This window comes from Urocampus carinirostris, chromosome 17, assembly GCF_059441175.1.
Source record: "Urocampus carinirostris isolate Australia breed hairy pipefish chromosome 17, RoL_Ucar_1.0, whole genome shotgun sequence".
Lineage (NCBI taxonomy): Eukaryota > Metazoa > Chordata > Actinopteri > Syngnathiformes > Syngnathidae > Urocampus > Urocampus carinirostris.
Window position 1 is genome coordinate 6,955,475 of NC_142365.1, and position 20,353 is coordinate 6,975,827.

The window sequence follows — 20,353 nt, forward strand, 5'->3', positions numbered from 1 at the left end:
ACTTTTGAATGTGATTTACTTACACGTAAAGGAAAAGCCTTCCATTTATGATATACTTGTATGGTGACATTCACAGGCCGGGGCCTCAAACTCACGGACCACAGGCTGCAGTTGGCCCGCAGGCCACTCCTGTGAGATCCTTGTTTTAAACCAATGAACCAAATTGTCAGAACCCGAACAGACGGTGGACCCAGACGCTTAACGTTTTCACACAAGCTTTATTTTTCGGGAACGGGGAAGTCATGCGTGGGAACACAAACGCCAGCAATTCGGCAATCGCCGGGCTGAAGAAGTGACACAGAGAAGTCAGGCACAGGAAAACGGGGGCAGACGAGATCAAAACCGGACAGTACAGACGGGATCGATACTCGATACTGGTTGCACGAGCAAGATACCGGTCAGACTGGATCAATACTGGATACACGAGCAAGATACCGGACAGGACGGGACAGATGGGGTCGATACCCGATACTGGTTGCACGAGCAAGATACCGGTCAGACTGGATCAATACCAGATACAGGAGACTGGAGCAAGATACCGAAAAGGACACAACAGACGGGCTCTATACTGGAGACTGGAGCAAGATACTGGACAGGACGAGACAGGCGGGATCGATACCGGATACAGGATACACGACCAAGATACCGGACAGGACGGGACAGATGGGGTCGATACTGGATACTGGTTACACGGGCAAGATACCGGACAGGATGAGACAGACAGGATAGATACTGGAGACTGGAACAAAATACCGGACAGGACGAGACAGACGGGATCTATACTGGAGACTGGAGCGAGATACTGGACAGGACGAGACAGGCGGGATCGATACCGGATACTGGATACACGAGCAAGGTACCGGACATGAAGGAACAGATGGGTTTGATACTGGATACTGGTTACACGAGCAAGGTACCAGACAGGATGAGACAGACAGGATAGATACTGGAGACTGGAGCAAGATACCGGACAGGACGAGACATGCGGGATCAATACCGGGTACTGGAGACTGGAGCAAGATACCGGACAGGACGAGACAGACGGGATCTATACTGGAGACTGGAGCGAGATACTGGACAGGACGAGACAGGCGGGATCGATACTGGATACACGAGCAAGATACTGGACAGGACAAGACATGCAGGATCAATACCGGATACTGGAGACTGGAGCAACATACCGGACAGGACAAGACAGACGGGATCTATACCGCATACTGGAAACTGGCGCGAGATACTGGACAGGACAAGACAGGCAGGATCGATACCGGATACTGGATACACGAGTCAAAATACAAGTCTTGAAATTGCAAAGGTTCGTTGACGGACTGACCAGGAGTGAATGAGAGCACTGAGTTTAAATAGGAGGGGAGCCAATCAGGCAACAAGCAACAGCTGGCGCCAAATGAGCGGACCCAAGTGGGAACAATGGGCAATCGTGACACAAACGACCACATGAAATCGAGTGGTACTCGATGACTTGAGACCAGTCACGTTTATTCCAATTTCACAGCATCAAAAGAGGAAGCAAGTGCTGGATACAGGTGAGCTGATGAACGAGCTGCTTCCTCTTCCCATGTATAAAAAACAAAAAACAGATTGACTTCTGCATCCCTAAAGCTATAAATAATCAATATCAGGTCAGTCCAGGCAGCATCTGCTTTTCAGAGTGAGATACTGTACACATCTTTTCTTTACTTTGTACTTTCCGGTGTAATTTTAAGAAGAACATCAAAGTCGCAGTTTCTTTGCTTTATTTTCAACGTTCCAATGTTGTGGTTCATTTTCTCCCTGATGACGGCAACGCTCGACCCCTCAGATGGTCGGCAGACGAACTTGGTGGTTCTGATGGACAATGGTTGTTGCCGCCTTCGTTCTCATATTTTGAATGAACCCAAAGTGCAAAATTTGAGTTTTTCTGCTTTCAGTGCTGGTAGTGACCATCCCTCACAAAAGTGAGACGTCGCTCGTTCCTCTCACGTGTGGATCAGGCCACCAGGATGTCTTCTGGAAAAAAAACGGTAAGGGAACCCAACAACAACCATTGTGGGAGTTGACTTTAAACAGGTATAGGGATTTTTCTAGTTTTAATTTCAAAAACCGTTAAAATTGAAACAAATTATTCTCTACTGCAATCAGTAAACGAATTTGCCTCTAGGTGTTACTTGTGCGCCACCATTTTCTGAAGAATGCTAGAATTTCCAACACTGATAAAAATATTACATTATCACTTTTGAGCTCTTTGAGTTCTGATATGAATTACTAATCCCAAGAAAATGGAATCAATGAACCAGGCCGATAGAAATAACACACACAATTATTAACGCAGAGAATTAATTATAGGAAAGGAAAAAAAAGGGAGGGGAAGGTGCCGGAGATAATGACCACTAAAAGTAGTAGTAAATTTGTTTTGAAACGCTCTGCATTAAAGTAAAGTAATACATACCTGTCAACCTACACGCTCCATGCCCGTACAAACTGTCGTATTTTCCCGTACAAAATACAAAATAATCGTACACCATATTTTTTGTTTCTCTAAATGATGCATGATGGGAAATCCCCAGGCAGCAGACGCATGGGATAGACAAATTTGCCTTTTTCCGTACAGATTTCTTCGTACGTCGTGCTTTTCTTAAAATGCACAAAAAACGTACTTGACTCGATTTGATAGTATGCATAAAAATACTCAAAATGCAATACAGCTTGTTGGAAAGTTTGTTTTAAATAAATACTGAAAATAAAATACATGATTGCTGGGAAAGAAAATGTAGCCAGCTATTTGAATGTTTGGGACATTGGGAACAAGTGTGGCACCAATAGACAAATTTGCATTAGTAGTACGCTCTTATTCTTTTACCATTTTATACATATTATTATATATTTAACGATAAAAAAGTCTGATGGGCGGCATGTGGCCCACGGGCTGTAGTTTACCCACCCCTGACTTAGAAGAACCTGTTCCATGTTTCAGATGAGGAGATCCAGCCAGCCCTTGTTGGTCAACAAGTCAACGTTGAGATACTAGAGACTCTGGGAGCAAACTTCAGTTGCTACTCAAGCTCCAGCAAAGAGTACCTGAACCACACCTTGGTCCTGGTCCGAGTGAAAGGGGACAAAGAACGGTTCATACTAAAGGAGAAAAGTCCTGAAGAAGGTAAGCAGAGTGGAGGATCAAGAGAAGCTTAAAGTCTTATTGTCTTTGAGAGTGCTAGTTTAGGAATCCAAAAACAAATGATTGTCTTCTCCCAAGTTAATAGCTGTAGATTCTACCAGCGTCGATTTAACAAATGTGGTTTTTCGTTCAGTCGATTGTTGGTTTTTGTCAGGTGCCGTCCAGTGCTGGGCCTCCAACTACAATGGAAGTTTTAACTGTGCCTGGAACCGGGACCAGTTCAGAAGCGACGCATATGTTTTGATGGTCAAGGCGCATAGGTGAGGACAATTGGGTCTTCTGCACCCCAAAAAATATTTGGATATGTTGTAAATACAGTGGAACCTCGCGAGTTCACGGTTCCACTTTTGCGGGTTCAGAGCTTCGCGGGTCTAAAAAATATACCTTACCTTCTCAAAAAAAGCATTTATTGACTTGACGCCATTGAGCGCGAGCTTATGTCAACTGAGGACACGATGTGGACACTCTTATTGTGAAGGGGAGGGGGAGGCCCTGACACAATGCTTAGTCATTGCGGCTTCGCTCTGTCTCTCTACCCTTATTCTATATGGTGTACTGTATACAGGGGCGGGGTATACTGTATACCTGTATACGTTTTATTAAGCATTTTTGAAGGGGCGCCGCTACTTCGCGGATTTTCAGTTTTCGCGGGTGGTCTTGGTCCCCATTAACCGCGAAAACCGAGGGATTACTGTAGTCTTTTTTTTCTTTTCGTGTGTTTTATTCAGGGTAGCGAGAAGGTGGGTTATCAAAATAAAGACTAGAGACGATAAGCAATTGCTTTGAAGGTTTTTTTCACAGAATATTCTGGCCACAAGAATGAGTCACAGACAATGGCTGCAGACAGTTCACAAAAGCTAAGAGGAAAATGGCCCATAAACATGAACGAAACCTAAACGTACAGAAAAACAAAACTTATGGTCCAGCGCTGGAAATTTACACTGCACAATGAGCTTTTGTTTTAATAATAATGTTAAAGGACACTTCTGGGTACAAAATAAAGCACAACTGAAATAATGGAAAAGTTGTATATTCTCGACTGCAATACTACAATATTGCAAAGGGATGCTATATAAGGGTGGACAATATTACCTTGTAAAGTACTTAAATGAGTCGCCAAAACTGAAAGATTGCCTACAGGACCCATTTTGTTCCATTGGAAGGGTCTCAAACTTGTCGCCCATGGGAATATATTTTGAGGTCCCTGGCTTACAGTTAAGGTTAAATGATAGTGTGGCCCACAAGAGGTAGATATGGTAGAAACCGTTGTGCTAATTAGTCAGCTAGGACTTTACATTTAAACTAACAGGTGGGTCCATAAACTTAGAGAAAGATGAACTTAAGATATAGCAGTGGAAATTTCAACTGAACGGCTCTTTGCAAGTCTGATATGATAATGGTGTGATGAGGGGGCCCTATTGTGGTTGCAGAGCCGGAGCTAAGGTGAAGGCTAAGCGGCTAGCGGCGTTATAAGCCTTCGGTACTGTCCGTAATCATGGTAAATGTGAACTCTCTACCGAATAAGACCGACAAACTGGCTGTGCTAGTGAAAAACATCAAAGAGTACAGGGAGTGCAGTTTGCTGTGTTTTACGGAAACGTGGCTTACGTCTAGCATCCCGGATGCTAACGCGGAGCTACCCGGCTTGAGCGCTGTTAAGGCAGACAGAGACAAAAAAGCCTGCGGGAAGCGGAGAGGAGGTGGACTCGCTATCTACGTGAACACGAGGTGGTGTAACCCTGGGCACAAAGATTTCCATCTGCTGCAGGGACGTCGAACTTTTGGCCTAGCGTGTGACGCCATCCACTCCGCTGTTGCTAAACTACAACCAATGTTCCCTCTAATTTTCCACGGGTCTGAGCGTTCACACAAAGTCGGTGAACAACGCTAGAAACAACAGTGAGCAACCATAGTCCCAAGTGTGGCAAGATAATTAATTATCAAACATGTCCAAAACTTGACATCAAGTTACATTTTGCTGAGTTTCCAGCAATGCAAAATTATTTTTCTCTTTTGAATGAATTGACTCATGTACTATTGCAAAGGTTGTACGGCCTACAAACGTCGTTTGTTCTTACAGTTCTTTCACAAGATATCCATTTCTTTTTATTTCCTGATATATTTTGTCGCATAATAATAACATTTTGGGGGGCTTATTTAGTCGGTTGTAAGATACAGAACTGTACTTAATCACATTTTTTAGTGGAAGTACAATGTTGGGAACAAGATTCACTTCATATAATTGGAAATTATTTGAATGCAACACAAACCTTTTCTTCTTTTTTCCGTGTTTTTTTCTACTTTTTTGTTACTTTTTTTTATTTGTTCTCTATTTACTTTTTTCCTACATTTCTTTCTTTTCTTTTTTTCTAAATTTTTCCTTCTTTTTTCTCTTCCATTTTGTTTCTTTTTTCTCAGCTTTTCACTACTTTTTCATTTTGGTATTTTTTTTCTCTTTTGTTCCATTCCCCCCTTCTTTTAAGTCATGTTGTGCATAATTTTACATAATATTTGGTCATGTTGGGATTAAAGAAGCAAAAACAACCTGAAGAGCCGTATAGGACCCAAAAGAGCCAGTTCTTTTTAGTGAGCCGAGTCGAAGAAGCCGGTTCTCTACTAACTTTACTCAACTTCGTTCCACTTCGACTCGACTTCAAAATACCGCATTTAGGACACAATGTCAGGGGAACCCGTGTATTTTTACCTTCATGCACTGTAACTTTGACTTAAGTCGCTTCTTAATTAGTAATTTTGAGCCCTCATTCTTGTGCGCTGGCTAGATTTTCTTGTGCGCTGAGAATGTGCGAGCAGTGTGCAATCGCGCATGCGTGCAGCTTAGAGGGAACACTGACTACAACACAGCACCCCGAGGCCATCCTGTTAATCTGTTAATAAACAACAAAAGGATACTGCTGGAAGTGTGAATTTCTCTACGTGGTGAATAAAGTATCTATCTAATGCTCAAAGCCACTTCTGGCTACAATATAAAGCACAACTGAAAAAGTGGAAAAATTGTATACTAAATCAACCAAGTTATATAATTATGACAAAATAAATGAAGAAGTTTGAAAAGGACTGATAATATCGTGAATAAACATAGGCAGAGACATATTTCAATGTTACAACAGGTACAAGGGTTGGTGGTGTTAGATTGTAAAGGACTTAAACATGATATCAAACAAAGATTGTCTATTGTACATGGGGAGGAGTTCAAGACCCCTTATTTAGAGTTTTTACACCTTGAGGAAACCAACAATATTCCAGGCAATTTTTCAAAGCGGTTTGACGTCTGGCTGCTTTGGTATGATATCCTGCTTTCTGGGGTTCTCAGAGTTTCCCAGGTTCTTCCCTGCCGGTGGGAGTCGAAAGGTTCGGAAGCAAGCTGCCAGGACTCTACTTGTTCATACCGAGAGGAAGAGGAGCGGGTCTCCTTTAGCGTTTTCATTGTTAGCGCCTTCACGTTGGAGCTCTACACTAAGAGCTTTTTCTTCAGGGACATTGGTAAATGACCTTCTCCTTTGGATTGTGGCTTGACACTGTGGATTTAGACATGGGTGGTCATGACTACCATCTTGGATCTTCTGCTTGTGCTCTTGCATCTTGACATCTTTTTCACATATTTTTCTCAGTGAGACCCGAAGCAGTGGTTGGCCTGCATGCTGTGGATGGCAGAAAGTTTCACTGGAGCTACCCCGAATCCTGGCCGAAACCCTGCACCTTCTTTGGTCTCGTCTTCCAGGTCAAGGTGGTCAAGGCCCACCAATCCTGTGACACGCAGCAGGAGATCCTGGTACTTCCATTTTGAACCATGCCCTCTGGTTCTAAAGCCCTAACTTAGAACCCTGACCCTTGTTTTTCTGATGTTTCTTCAGACTGCAGAGACGGAGTCCAGCAACTTTTTAGTGGATGTCTCCGATGCTAACTTTGTTTTCTGTGTGCGCGCTCAGGACAAACACACGTGCGGGCTTTGGGGTCCTTGGAGCCAGTGCAGGTTTGTCACACTAAGATATTTAAGACTAATCTCAATCGCATTACCAGTGTCTGAAACTCGTGTCAAAAAGTTACAGGACACCAGGGCAGACAACTCTGAAATGTTGCCTGCCCAGCCATTAAGTTGCCTGCCCCATTTTTTACAACTTGAAACACAATAAGAAGACTCAGCGCAAAAAAAATTGTTGCAAAGTATTAAGGATTGATAATCAGAATATATAACAGAACACTTTAGAATTAAATTTATCATAAATCCAGTTAACAGCACGGCGGCGCAGTGGTTAGCGCGTGTGCGGCACAGTTCTAAGGTCTTGAGAACCTCCTGTGTGGGTTCAAATCCAGCTACTGGACGTACTGTGCGGAGTTTGTATGTTCTCCCCGTGCTTGCGTGGGTTTCCTCCGGGCACTCCGGTTTCCTCCCACATTCCAAAGACATGCATTTCAGGTGGATTGGCCGGTCCAAATTGTCCCTAGGTGTGAATGGGCGAGCGAGTTGTCTGTCCCTGTGTGCCCTTCGATTGGCTGGCTACCAGTTCAGGGTGTCCCCTGCCCACTGCCCGATGATTGCTGGGATGGGCTCCAGCACCCCTACTGAGGATAAGCGGTGCAGCTAATGAGATGAGATAAATCCAGTTATCACATTAATTGCATGTACAATGGAACCTCGATTCTCGACCAAAATCCGTTCCAGAACCCTGTTCGAAAAGCGATTTTTTTCGAACACCGAAATCATTTTTCCCGTTACAAATAACGTAAATCGTTTTATTTCATTCCAACACCCTGAATGTTTACCTTTGTTTACCTTTAAGACACAAATAACATAAACATAAATGTAACCCAGGCTAATCGTACGTTCGCGTTATCGTAATCTTCCGTACGAAAGATTACGCTAACGTGATCGTGTAAAAATAAAAATAAAAAGGATGAAGAAAAGAATTATGAATAGGATTTTTTAACTTTGTGGTGGTCAGCAGAAGGCGCAGGTGGACGGTGGAGAGGGATGGAGGAGGAAGGAAAATTATTGTTTGGAAGGAGAGTCCCCTTCCATAAAAACTTCAGGGAGCTCTTCTGTCTGAGGGGTGCTCACACGTACAAATATCTTTGCTACGGATGACTCGGCTACAGGATGTTCTTTTCTCTTAAAATATCTATCCAATGACACTTGCTTCTGCCTTCTTTTTAGCACTTTTCGGAAGTGGTTCATGACCGTGTCGTTAAAGTCATTGATGACTCTGGTGGCTGCAGCTTTATCGGGGTGGTGGAGTTCGACAAAATTCTGTAACTCGGCCCATTTGCTACACATTTGTTTAATCTCGGACGTTCCCTAGTGTAGTGGAGGTGCAATTGCACCTGAGATAATTAAAAGGAGTAAAAAAAATGTGATGTGAAACATCCACCCCTAGACGGTACCACTGCACTACAGTTAGCCATAGCTGTCGTACCGGCGTTCGAACTCCGATTTTTGTTCGAACTACGAAGCAAGAATTTTTTGTTCAGACTCCGATTTGTTCGAACTGTGAGTCGTTCGAAAACCGAGGTTCCACTGTATATGACATCGCTGTTTTCCATCTGCCATCAGTATGTAACTGTATTTACTCAACTTCATTCATGCAATGTTTGCGTTGCGTCGTCTGCTACAAGCAACATGAACTCCTCTTTCCACGATGCTTTTAATGTACGTTTACGTTTTGTAGCGTCATCAATTTTGTTAGCTTCTTTTGAATCTTTCTTCTGGGGCTGAGATTCAGGCTTGATTCCTAAACACTTCTCCATTTTCCTTGTTTTCTCTGTGCGTCTACTTTGGAAAATAATATGCAAATGCGCGACCTTATAAGGCTGGGGAAAGTCCGGAAGCACAAAAATATTCGATGCAGGCTTCTGATCAGCTGCAGAGTATGCAAATTGCTAAACGAACCGAAATTCCGAAATTTCCTTACCGAACGAAGATTTTAAAATAGGAATAAAGCAAACGTTTGATTTGAATAAAACCTTTATTTATTTATTTTTTTATTTTAAAAGTTGTCGTCCACCTGGGCGAAGACGTTTTGTAAGTTGTATGCCCGACGTAAAAGATGCACGCCCCGGGCAGACGTTATTTCAGACACTGGCATTATTCCCCCTACATTTTACTAGTTACTGTATAAATGAGTGTTCACATATAGATGAAGATTGTCCCATTCTTCAAAGCATAGGGGGAGGTGGAAGGGTGGAAGTGACACAGGCCGCCTTTCACAAATAAAGTTCGGGAATGCTCTTGCTTCTCCTTAATCTGGCCCCTTCATAATTACTGTGAGTGTTAAGACAATTCACATCTTGTTCGTTGTGTTATGAAACTTGAATTACGACAGAGGCAAGTGAGAGGCGGTAGCGAGGGAGGAATAAACGAAAAAGATGATAGAGGCTACCATGGCGAACTCGTTTGACTTGATTGATTTGCAGTTAAGTGATAATCGGAGCCTACCGTAAGGTACCCATAATTGTCAAATTTGCGTTTTTTCATACAGATTTTCTTGTACATCGTACACGTCTTAAAATGCATAATACACGTACTTTGTACGGCAAAAACGTACAGGTTGACAGGTATGCTGTTACCAAGCAACTGCAGCCTGGACATGAAGAAATTATTTAAAAAAATGTTTTTAATGTAAAAAATGTATTGTGCCCACAGAGTGAACGGACGACGAGCACAATGCTGAGCGTCTTCGGCATTCAATCAGACTGAAAGCATTACGAGATGGCCAATTACAATGAATATTTAATAATCATCAATAAAGAAGGGGAGAAAATCAATGACTTGATTCTTTGGGTATAAAAAAATGTTTTTATTAATGTCATATTTACACATGCACCCACACATACACACACACATTCCTTCAGCTGTTTCCATGACAACATGCAATGTGTATCCTCACAACCGTTTTCACCTTTGCTGTACCGGCTCGCTTTTGTTGCTACATCGCCTCATTATTTTGTCAAGGCTGGCGCATGTGCGTACCATGGCGAGAAGCGCCAGAGCGGCTTAGGAGCTGCGGAGAAACGCGGCAGGCTTTGTGTTGTTCCAGTGTGTTGTTGTGATGTCATTGTGGTCAATGCTGATGCTTCTTGGACAAGTACCTAGGGACACGAAAGTAAAGATTGTATGACGACCAATGTTCCCTGTAATTTTCCACGGGTCTGAGCGTTCACGCAAAGCCGGTGAGCAACGCTTGAAACAACAGTGAGCAACAGCAATCCCAAGTGTGGCTAGATAATTATTATCAAACATGTCCAAAACTTGACATTTTGCCGAGTTTCCGGGAATGAAAAATATTTTTTCTCTTTTGAATGAATTGACTCATGTACTATTGCAAAGGTTGTACGGCCTACAAACATCATTTGTTCTTACAATTCTTTCACAAGATATCCATTTCTTTTTTTTTCCTGATATATTTTGTCCCATAATATTAACATTTTGGGGGGCTTACTTAGTCGGTTGCAAGATACAGAACTGTACTTAATCACATGTTTTAGTGGAAGTACAATGTTGGCAACAAGATTCACTTGATATAATTGGAAATAATTTTAATGCAACACAAACTTTTTCTTCTTTTTTCCGTGTTTTTTTTTCTACTTTAAAAAAAGTCTCATTGTAATTTTTTTTTACCGAGTTACTTTTTACTTTTTGTTCTCTATTTACTTTTTTCCTACATTTCTTTCTTTTCTTTTTTCTAAATTTTTCCTTCTTTTTTTCTCTTCCTTTTTTTTCTTTTTTTCTCAGCTTTTCACCACTTTTTCATTTTGGTTTTTTTTTTGTTATATTCCCCCCTTCCTTTAAGTCATTTTGTGCATAATTTTACATAATATTTGGTCATGTTGGGATTAAAGAAGCAAAAACAACCTGAAGAGCCGTTTAGAACTTGAAAGAGCCGGGGGGTTTTTTGTGAGCCGAGTCGAAGAAGCCGGTTCTCGACAAACTCTACTAACTTTACTCAATTTCGTTCTACTTCGACTCGACTTCGAAATACCGCATTTAGGACACAATGTCGGGGGAACCCGTGTATTTTTACCTTCATGCACTGTAACTTTGACTTGAGTCGCTTCTTAATTAGTAATTTTGAGCCCTCATTTTTGTGCGCGGGCTAGATTTTCTTGTGTGCTGAGAATGTGCGAGCAGTGCGCAATTGCGCACGTGCGCAGCTTAGAGGGAACACTGATGACGACTAAATCCCTATTTATTGGTGTGTTTTGTTTACCTTTCCCAGTGTTTGTGGTTGAGTGTGGTGAAGTCTTCCAGCGCGGCGATCTCCTTCAGGTACTCGCTGAGCTTTTGGAGCTCGCGGTCTTTCTCGCGATTCATGTGCGCCTTCATGAAGGGCCGGATCTGCACATGTCAAATTTGAGAAAACCCTTGGGCAATGTTCCCTCTAATTCTCCACGGGTCTGAGCGTTCACACAAAGTCGGTGAGCAACGCTTGAAACAACAGTGAGCAACAGCAATCCCAAGTGTGGCAACTAAGTAATTATCAAACATGTCCAAAACTTGACATCAAGTTACATTTTGCTGAGTTTCCGGCAATGCAAAAAAATTAGTCGGTCGCACGATACACAACTGTATTTAATCACATTTTTTAGTGGAAGTACAATGTTGGCAACAAGATTGACTTGGTATAATTGGAAATTATTTAAATGTAACACAAACTTTTTCTTCTTTTTCCCTGTTTTTTCTATTTTTTTTTTAAATCCTTTAAAAAGATCTCATTGTGTTTATTTTTTCCTAGCTGTTACTTTTTTCTTTTTGTTCTCTAATTACTTTTTTTACTTTTGTTTCCTCAGCTTTTCACCACTTTTTCATTTTGGTATTTTTTTCTTTTTTGTTCTATTCCCCCTTCCTTTAAGTCATTTTGTGCATAATTTTACATAATATTTGGTCATATAGGGATGAAAGAAGCAAAAACAACCTGAAGAGCCATTTAAGACCCGAAAGAGCCGGTTCCTTTGAGTGAGCCGAGCCGAAGAAGCCGGTTCTCGAAAAACTGCGCTGGCTAGATTTTCTTGTGCGCAGAAAATGTGCGAGCAGTGCGCGATTGCGCGCGCGCGCAGCTTAGAGGGGACATTGCCCTTGGGTGTTGTTTACTTTGATTTCTGCCATAAAAGAATTAATGTAATCCCTTGCTACTTTACCCTTTCTACTCCATGGCCTCGAGAAAGATGAAAAAAGTTTATTCAAGTGCCTCTAAGAAATACACGTACTTGCACGTGCATCATGATCGAGCAGACAGAGGCTGCAATGATGAGACAAGCCAGGGAGTGGCGACAGCCAGTAAAAAGGTCCAAATTTCGCACAGCTCTTTTAAAATAAACTGCACTCGTGCGGCTACGATCCATTACCAACAATCCCGTATTCGGTCGGGCAAAAGGTACTTTTCTCACAAGGTGTGGCTTTGTGGCCCGCCTAAAATGAATTGCCGAGTACAGACGCTCCCCTACTTACGACCACTTGACTTATGATGAACGGTCGATACAAGCGTGGCGCTGTGAGAGGTCACCCAGCATCCACTCCAAAGAAGAAATCCGGCTTCTACTTCCTAGGTCGTGTGTATACACCCTGCACTGTAGCTCTAGCACGCCAAGAACTATGACATTTTATTGCATCCATTCAATATGGTTGATGCAAAGTAGAGACGAGCCGTTTCTTTTGAAATGAAACTGGAATAAGAAAGCTTGATGCGGTTGAGAAAATGGTTGGATCGCTTTTTACCACAGTGGAGGAAGTCGCCTAACCCTTCCAAAAGTATGTTAAACTTAACTTTATTTATCTTTATAGTCAAGTTATGTTTATTTGTATAGCCCTTAATCACAAGGAGTCTCAAAGGGCTTTTCAGAGCACAGATGTCAACGCCTAATGTGTAGCTTTGTTTTTCAGTACTATGCTTTATCCCTCAGCATGCTTTGTAACATTATAGTGCATATCATTTTATTAAAAAAATATTTTTTAGTACAAAACAATACAGGTTTCTTATGCAAGCCTTAAACATACTTAAATAAACCTTAAACATAAAAAATATAGCACTGGAGCAACTTACGAACAAATTCAACTTACAAACGATCATCCGGAACCTATCCCATTCATAAGTAGAACAGCGTCTGTCATGGCCACGATCAGTTATCCCCAGTTGACTATTGCTGAGAACATAGGGCCAGAAGAGCGCTTTTTTTCTACAGATCGGAGAGCTGCAGTGTAACATTATTGCCCGCCTAAGATTAACTGCACTTTTTTTCCCGTGATCCCTTACCCCCAGTTGACTATTGCTGAGAGTAGGATCAGAGATAGCAAATTTGTGGAGTGGTGGCGGCTCTTTTTTCCGTTATTTCCGCCTAAAATGAACAACACTCTAGTCGGCACGATCCATTATCTCCGGTTGAGTATTACTGCGAGCGGGAGCGAATGTTACAATTTAGGGGGAGGAGGGGACTACTTTGTTGATTTTTGCATAGAGCAGGGGATTCTGGTCCCCATTAACCACGATAAATGAGGGATTACAGTATTCTCTCATTTTTGTACTTCATGAAGCTGGTGGCTACCTTGAGTCCGTTCTGCGGGTTCATCAAGAAGTTGCGCCCGATGTCGTCAAACATGATGGTGTTCTTGCGGCTGTAGAAGTGTTCGTACTTGCCCCAGATCACACCCAGTGGCTTCACCTGCCAACACATTCCAAATATTCAGAACCATCCTAAATTCTCTGAAAAAAAGATTAAACTTCCCAACTTAAAGCACTGGTGCGACAAGTTTGGTTGGTTGGTCACATGGGATTTTTTTTCCATGTTTCTTGGTGCCAGTAGGAGAGTTGGCACAAGAGACAACGTCTTTCAAATACTGCGTTTAAAGAAACCTGAAGAGGGAAATTTTCCATCAATCTACCCTGGTTATATCCCTTGAGAGGGGTGACTGATAGCAAGACGAACACATACAAAAACAAAGAAAATAAAAAAGGGAAAAAGTAGCAAAAAACACACAAAAAAAATTTGGACCATGCCCAACCCAAATGCCGAAACACCAAAACAAGTTAAGCATCTCGGCACCTAAGTTGGTCATGCTTTCGTCCCTCCAGATGAAACGGGACACAAGAAAGCGACCATGTCACTCCGGTCAGGGTGACACAACACACTCTTCTGTTCAACAGCAGGGCCCGGTTTACCCCTGCCGCATCATACAGGTGCCCTTCCCATCCCCTTTCAAACATCCCACTATCCTTTCACAACACCTCTCCACTCATTCCTATCACCAACAAGAGCTCTCTTACTAAGATGTGTTTGTATTGGTACCTTGTGGTTCTAGTTTTTCAGTGTTCCTCAGCAAATTCCACCTCACCCCGCCCCGGAGAAATCACCCAAACACCCACAGAATGAAGCAATGACATATGCTGCTTACCTCGACAACACCTCTTTTCGGTGTATGCACAGTGATCATGGCGGCGCTGTCTAGCATGAAGGTGATCTTGTAGTTTGGGTTGTCAGTCACACCCAGCTCCTAACACACACGTCAAACATTTCTTCAATCGCATAACTGTTTCTGCTCCGATTAGGAGCAAAACATTACAGGTTGCAATGCTGACCTTCATTTTGGCGTCGATCCACTTCATGCTGGTGGCAGCTGCAACAGAACAAAGGCATCAAACGGTGATGCCATCTGAGCCCATGACAGTGAAGCCGCGATGAGGTCATACATACACCAGATGACGATGTCGTAATCTTCATAAGCTGACGTCAGGAATTCGTGAAGGTAGGGCCTCATCAGCTCCTGACCGCTTTCTGCGCATGACTTGTGGTCTAAACACATACAACGGATTAAAAGTTGTGTGTTTTAGGGGTTGTTTCTGAGAGTCAAGCGCTCACCAAACAAAGTGTAGTCCACGTCCAGGACTAGTAGTCTTTTCCCTTCTCTGGGGGGGTTCAACTCCTCCACTTTGTAGTCTTTGACTCGGCGAGCGATCTTGGCTAGGTTTTCCTCCCTGCAAATGTGCAAAATCCATTCATTACATAGTGTTGAATTGCATGCATATCAGTGAAAGCCACACAGTGCATTGCCTGCCCTCTCCCCTCCCTGATGGACATCTACACCACTCGGTGAATCAGCAGAACGAAAAAAAAACATCATTAAGGACCTCCAGGTGCCCCGCTCTTTGACCTGCCGCCTTCGGGAAGGCGCTGAAGGTATATCGAAGCAAAAACTAACAGAATAAGGAATTAATTTGCAGATAATTATTGTCCATCCATCCATTATCTTCCGCTTATCCGAGGTCGGGTCGCGGGGGCAGCAGCCTTAAAAGGGAAGCCCAGACGTCCCTATCCCCAGCCACCTCCTCCAGCTCATCCGACGGGATCCCGAGGCGTTCCCAAGCCAGCCGAGAGACATAGTCTCTCCAGCGTGTCCTGGGTCGCCCCCGGGGCCTCCTAACGGTGGGACATGCCCGAAACATCTCCCGAGGGAGGCGTCCAGGAGGCATTCTTATCAGATGCCCAAGCCACCTCAACTGGCTCCTCTCAATGCGGAGGAGCAGTGGCTCCACACAGAGTCCCTCCCGGATGACTGAGCTTGTCACCTTATCTCTGAGGAAGAACCCAGACACCCTGCGGAGGAAACTCATTTCGGCCACTTGTATCCGGGATGGTGTTCTTTCGGTCATGACCCAAAGTTCATGACCATAAGTGAGGGTAAGAACGTAGACCGACCGGTAGATCGAGAGCTTTACCTTTCGGCTCAGCTCCCTCTTCACCACGACGGACCGGTACAGGGTCCGAATGACGGCAGACGCTTCACCGACCCGTCTGACAATCTCCCGTTCCATCCTACCCTCCCTCATGAACAAGACCCCAAGATACTTGAACTCCTCCACTTGGGGAAAGATCTCTTCCCCAACCCAGAGGGAGCATGCCACCCTTTTGCGACTGAGTACCATGGTCTCGGACTTGGAGGTGCTGATCCTCCCTATTTATTGTAAAATCATTAATATATTGTTTTTTTAACATTTCTATCCTTTAACACATTTTTAGCTTTTTATTTGTTTTACTTGCACTGAAAGGAAAGGTCCTTCAATTTTGTTACACTTGTTTAATGACATTAACGCTTATTAAGCCATTCATTCATTTTAGACTAGAATTTTGTCTACAAAAAAAACATCCCAGCTTCTGTCAAACCCCTCATCAGACCAATTTAGTGTCTGACCTGTTCTCCACCTCGATAACCTCCTCCTCGATGTCAAAATCGTTCACCACGTCATCGTTTTCAGGGTGTGGGGCCAGGACCTCTTCCTGCGTGAACATAAAATAGAAGCAAATATGAAAAGAAACAAGAAATATAAAGGCACAATGAAGAGGTTGGTAGCCAGGTCCTACCAAGCCCTCCTCCCTGGTGCCCATCATCATAATCTTGGTGTTGGGCTTCAACTTGAGGGAGCCCAACTTGACTTGATCCTCGGCAGCTTTTCCTGACACCGCAACGAAAGAACCCAGGGTGAGCACAGGAAGCTACATCCAGCTTATAGATAGGAGTTTACCTTTGACTTTGAGTCCCAGAAGCTTCTGCCTCTCCGGCAGCACCCCTGTCAGAGTCTTGATGGACTGCTTGAGGTCCATGACGGTGTCCTCCTCGCTCAGGGACGTGATGGAATACTCGTGGCCCCCCCACTTGATGATCACGGACACGGACATGGCTCACGCGTACACACACGCTGTCGTATGGCAAGATAAGACGAGGAGCCGGACGTGTTGATGTTTTTAGCCGAAGCTGCTAACAGGCTAGCTAGCCTGGCGAACTAAGCAGGTAGCTAACTGCTAGCATTAGCCGCGCCGGGGTCGCACACGAGGACTGGGGCTTACCTGGCGTATTAAGTTAGCACGTGCTGCGAACATGAGATGTAGAAAAAAATACGGGCAGTGAGTCCAATGTCTCGGTCTCCTTCATTCGACGACGTAAAAGACAAGACACAAATTGCAAAGACGCTTCTTCCCGTTGCAGCGCCTGCAGTCGGTAGTGACGTCACGACAAAGCCTTGTCGCCAAGGCAACCGCGCCGCGCTCCTCGACGCCATAAGATTTTGTTTACCCCGTCGCTTCCGCATTTACGACTGGTGAAGGTGCTAACTTCCGGTTGCCGTTTTAAATTTATAATCTAAACGTTAGAAAATAAACTTTAAATTATAAAGCATTACAATCCCTAAATAACTGTTCAAATGTATGCGTATTGGTTAAAATACAACAAATCGTGTGATTTGACTGCATTGTTCTAAAATTTGCTCTATTTCCAAAAGCACTATCTTTGATTTTGCTTTTATTGTCTGAAACAAATATTAGATTATGTCAATTTATGTTATGATACTATTAAATATGAATAATCTACCTGTTCCATTGAGAGGAACTGTGCAGTAAATAAATAACCCTGCGCTGTAACAATTTCAATTACAGTACATTCAAATACTGCTGCAAGTAATAATTTAGCAAGTCAAGTCAGGTTAAGTCATGTTCATTTGTATAGCCCTTAATCACAAAGAGTCTAGAAGGCCTGCACAGATTATTGAAAACCATAGACTATTATGACACCATCCCCTTATCTAAAACCTACATGAGGGCAAATAACACACAGATATTGTCAACAAAGCAGTGCTCTCCAATGATATATACAGTATTGATTTTCGAGAAGGTTTGTTCAAACCTCACTTTGTGTTTGCTGTTAAAAACGTAATATTGGAATATAATATTGTGAATGTGCTTAATTGCTGTTGAGATTGTCATGATTGTTTTCTGTTTTTAGTGTCAATAAATTTGTTCAAACCAAAAAATAAAAAAATAAATGTTTGGACGGATCTATTGACACTAACAAAGATGTTATATAATGAAATTGTGAATATGTTTGATTTTCGAGAAGGTTTGTTCAAACCTCACTTTGTGTTTGCTGTTAAAAACGTAATATTGGAATATAATATTGTGAATGTGCTTAATTGCTGTTGAGATTGTCATGATTGTTTTCTGTTTTTAGTGTCAATAAATTTGTTCAAACCAAAAAATAAAAAAATAAATGTTTGGACGGATCTATTGACACTAACAAAGATGTTATATAATGAAATTGTGAATATGTTTGATTTTCGAGAAGGTTTGTTCAAACCTCACTTTGTGTTTGCTGTTAAAAACGTAATATTGGAATATAATATTGTGAATGTGCTTAATTGCTGTTGAGATTGTCATGATTGTTTTCTGTTTTTAGTGTCAATAAATTTGTTCAAACCAAAAAATAAAAAAATAAATGTTTGGACGGATCTATTGACACTAACAAAGATGTTATATAATGAAATTGTGAATATGTTTGATTTTCGAGAAGGTTTGTTCAAACCTCACTTTGTGTTTGCTGTTAAAAACGTAATATTGGAATATAATATTGTGAATGTGCTTAATTTCTGTTGAGATTGTCATGATTGTTTTCTGTTTTTAGTGTCAATAAATTTGTTCAAACCAAAATACAGTATATATATATATATATATATATATATATATATATATATATATATATATATATATATATATATATATATATATATATATATATATATATATATGAATGTGTTTTTGACTCTAGCCCCCTCCCACTAGGATATGGCTTCGGCATATAGGATATGGCTTCGGCATATATATATATATATATATATATATATATATATATATATATATATATATATATATATATATATATATATATATATATATATATATATATATATATATATATATATATATATATATATATATATATATATATATATATATATATATATATACCGAAGCCATATCCTAGTGGGAGGGGGCCAGAGTCAAAAACACATTCAACACTCATTCCACTTCGCTTTTCCCACCCTGACACGAACATTAATGCCAGAAAAGGGGGTGATTTGTTGTGCCATGCTACCCTTCATCAGCAGAAAGGCCTGTCAGCATACTCTGGTTTGCCCCCTCTGCATCAAATGGTTCGTTCCCACTTCGAAACCCCCACGTACCCCAAGGGTAAGTTAAAACTCAAAACGTCAGCATGAAGAAAATGAAGAAACACTGACTATTGTACTATTGGTACTACTGTAATTGCTGTGTTGCTAAGTTACTTTGCTACTTTATATGAGGAGGTCATCAATTACAGCGTCCCCTGATTGTTGAATCCTCTTGCGTCACTTAAATCATCACATACATCCCCTGATCAATGAGAGGCAAGCCCTTAAGGATTTTTTTTATATAGCTACAAAATCCAAGAAATACAGTTATGATAGCGCCATCTCCAACACAAAGTAGGAGAATGCTGAATTTCTCCTCGTGTAGATATTCTTCCTACCGTATATACTCACATCAAAGGCGAATTTAAGACCATAAAATACTGAAATCAATGGGCCAGCTTATATGTGCATATTTGGTTTTGCGTCACCGTTAGCAAATGGTGGGCAGTGTGCTGAATTTTGGTCTTTTTATTTGTAGTATTATTTTTGCAATACACCAAACACACAAAAAAACTCTTGTACAGCATCCAAAAACAGAGATGGAGATCTTTGATTGGTATAACGCCCAGAGACAAATTGGACGTTGAATGTTTTGACTTAGTGTTCGTTTGCAAGCTTGCAAGATTGCACAATCCAATGTGGAAGCATTGGAAGGTGTACACATTTTCTTCTATTTTCTTTTTTTTTATGTGGCTATTTAAAGCAGTTATAGGGCGCGGCTTCTATGTAAGTATAAAAAGAAATTTGTATTGAGATAGTTACTTTCATAGCAATGCGCAATTTTTTGGGTGTCGGTAATCTGGGGGTAACTGAATTACTTTTTAAATGAAGTAACTAGCAAGTGTAACTAATTACTGTATTGCAACAATGGTTATCAATGACGACAAAGACATTTATAATTATAATCCTGAAGCTACATGTCCTTAGTTTGTAAATAAGGTTTTATTGTATAGTTCATGGGCAGCACGGCGGCGCAGTAGTTAGCGCGTGTGCGGCACAGTTCTGAGGTCGTGAGATCAAATCTTCCTGTGTGGAGTTTGCATGTTCTCCCCGTGCTTGCGTGGGTTTCCTTTGGCCACTCCGGTTCCCTCCCACATTCCAAAAACATGCATGTGAGGTTAATGGGCCAGTCTAAATTGTCCCTAGGTGTGAATGAGCGAGTGAGCATAATGGATGGATGGAT

The 20,353-nt window shown here is 41.9% G+C and overlaps 2 protein-coding genes across 2 annotated transcripts; one reads left to right on the plus strand and one right to left on the minus strand.

Annotated features, from left to right (window-relative positions):
• Positions 1-384: 384 nt before the first annotated feature.
• Positions 385-9,952, plus strand: il12bb (interleukin 12B, b). The gene is made up of 8 exons (XM_088321412.1): positions 385-1,858; positions 1,929-2,021; positions 2,972-3,154; positions 3,327-3,432; positions 6,504-6,673; positions 6,802-6,962; positions 7,045-7,163; positions 9,831-9,952. Exons 1-8 carry the CDS (start codon positions 1,771-1,773, stop codon positions 9,856-9,858), a joined length of 948 nt encoding a protein of 315 aa, XP_088177538.1. The 5' UTR covers positions 385-1,770; the 3' UTR covers positions 9,859-9,952.
• Positions 9,953-9,960: 8 nt separating this feature from the next.
• On the minus strand, positions 9,961-17,219 carry ublcp1 (ubiquitin-like domain containing CTD phosphatase 1). Its single transcript, XM_088321413.1, has 10 exons — positions 16,696-17,219; positions 16,535-16,626; positions 16,365-16,450; positions 15,035-15,150; positions 14,870-14,968; positions 14,755-14,792; positions 14,571-14,669; positions 13,724-13,840; positions 11,395-11,522; positions 9,961-10,276 (listed from the first exon to the last, which is right to left on the minus strand). The coding sequence occupies exons 1-10, from the start codon at positions 16,847-16,849 to the stop codon at positions 10,249-10,251; spliced, it is 957 nt and encodes a 318-aa protein (XP_088177539.1). The 5' UTR covers positions 16,850-17,219; the 3' UTR covers positions 9,961-10,248.
• Between the last annotated feature and the right edge of the window lie 3,134 nt (positions 17,220-20,353).

Bases quoted from the DNA above. Each gene is read 5' to 3' on its own strand.
- il12bb (XM_088321412.1), top strand. From the start codon at position 1,771: ATGTTGTGGTTCATTTTCTCCCTGATGACGGCAACGCTCGACCCCTCA. The intron at 1,859-1,928 runs GTTGTTGCCGCC...TTCTGCTTTCAG, and splicing joins GGTGGTTCTGATGGACAATG to TGCTGGTAGTGACCATCCCT. The intron at 6,674-6,801 runs GTAAATGACCTT...TATTTTTCTCAG, and splicing joins CTTTTTCTTCAGGGACATTG to TGAGACCCGAAGCAGTGGTT.
- ublcp1 (XM_088321413.1), bottom strand. From the start codon at position 16,849: ATGTCCGTGTCCGTGATCATCAAGTGGGGGGGCCACGAGTATTCCATC. The intron at 15,151-16,364 runs GTCAGACACTAA...GCACATTTGCAG, and splicing joins GTTATCGAGGTGGAGAACAG to GGAGGAAAACCTAGCCAAGA. The intron at 11,523-13,723 runs GTAGCCACCAGC...TGACATGTGCAG, and splicing joins ACCCGCAGAACGGACTCAAG to ATCCGGCCCTTCATGAAGGC.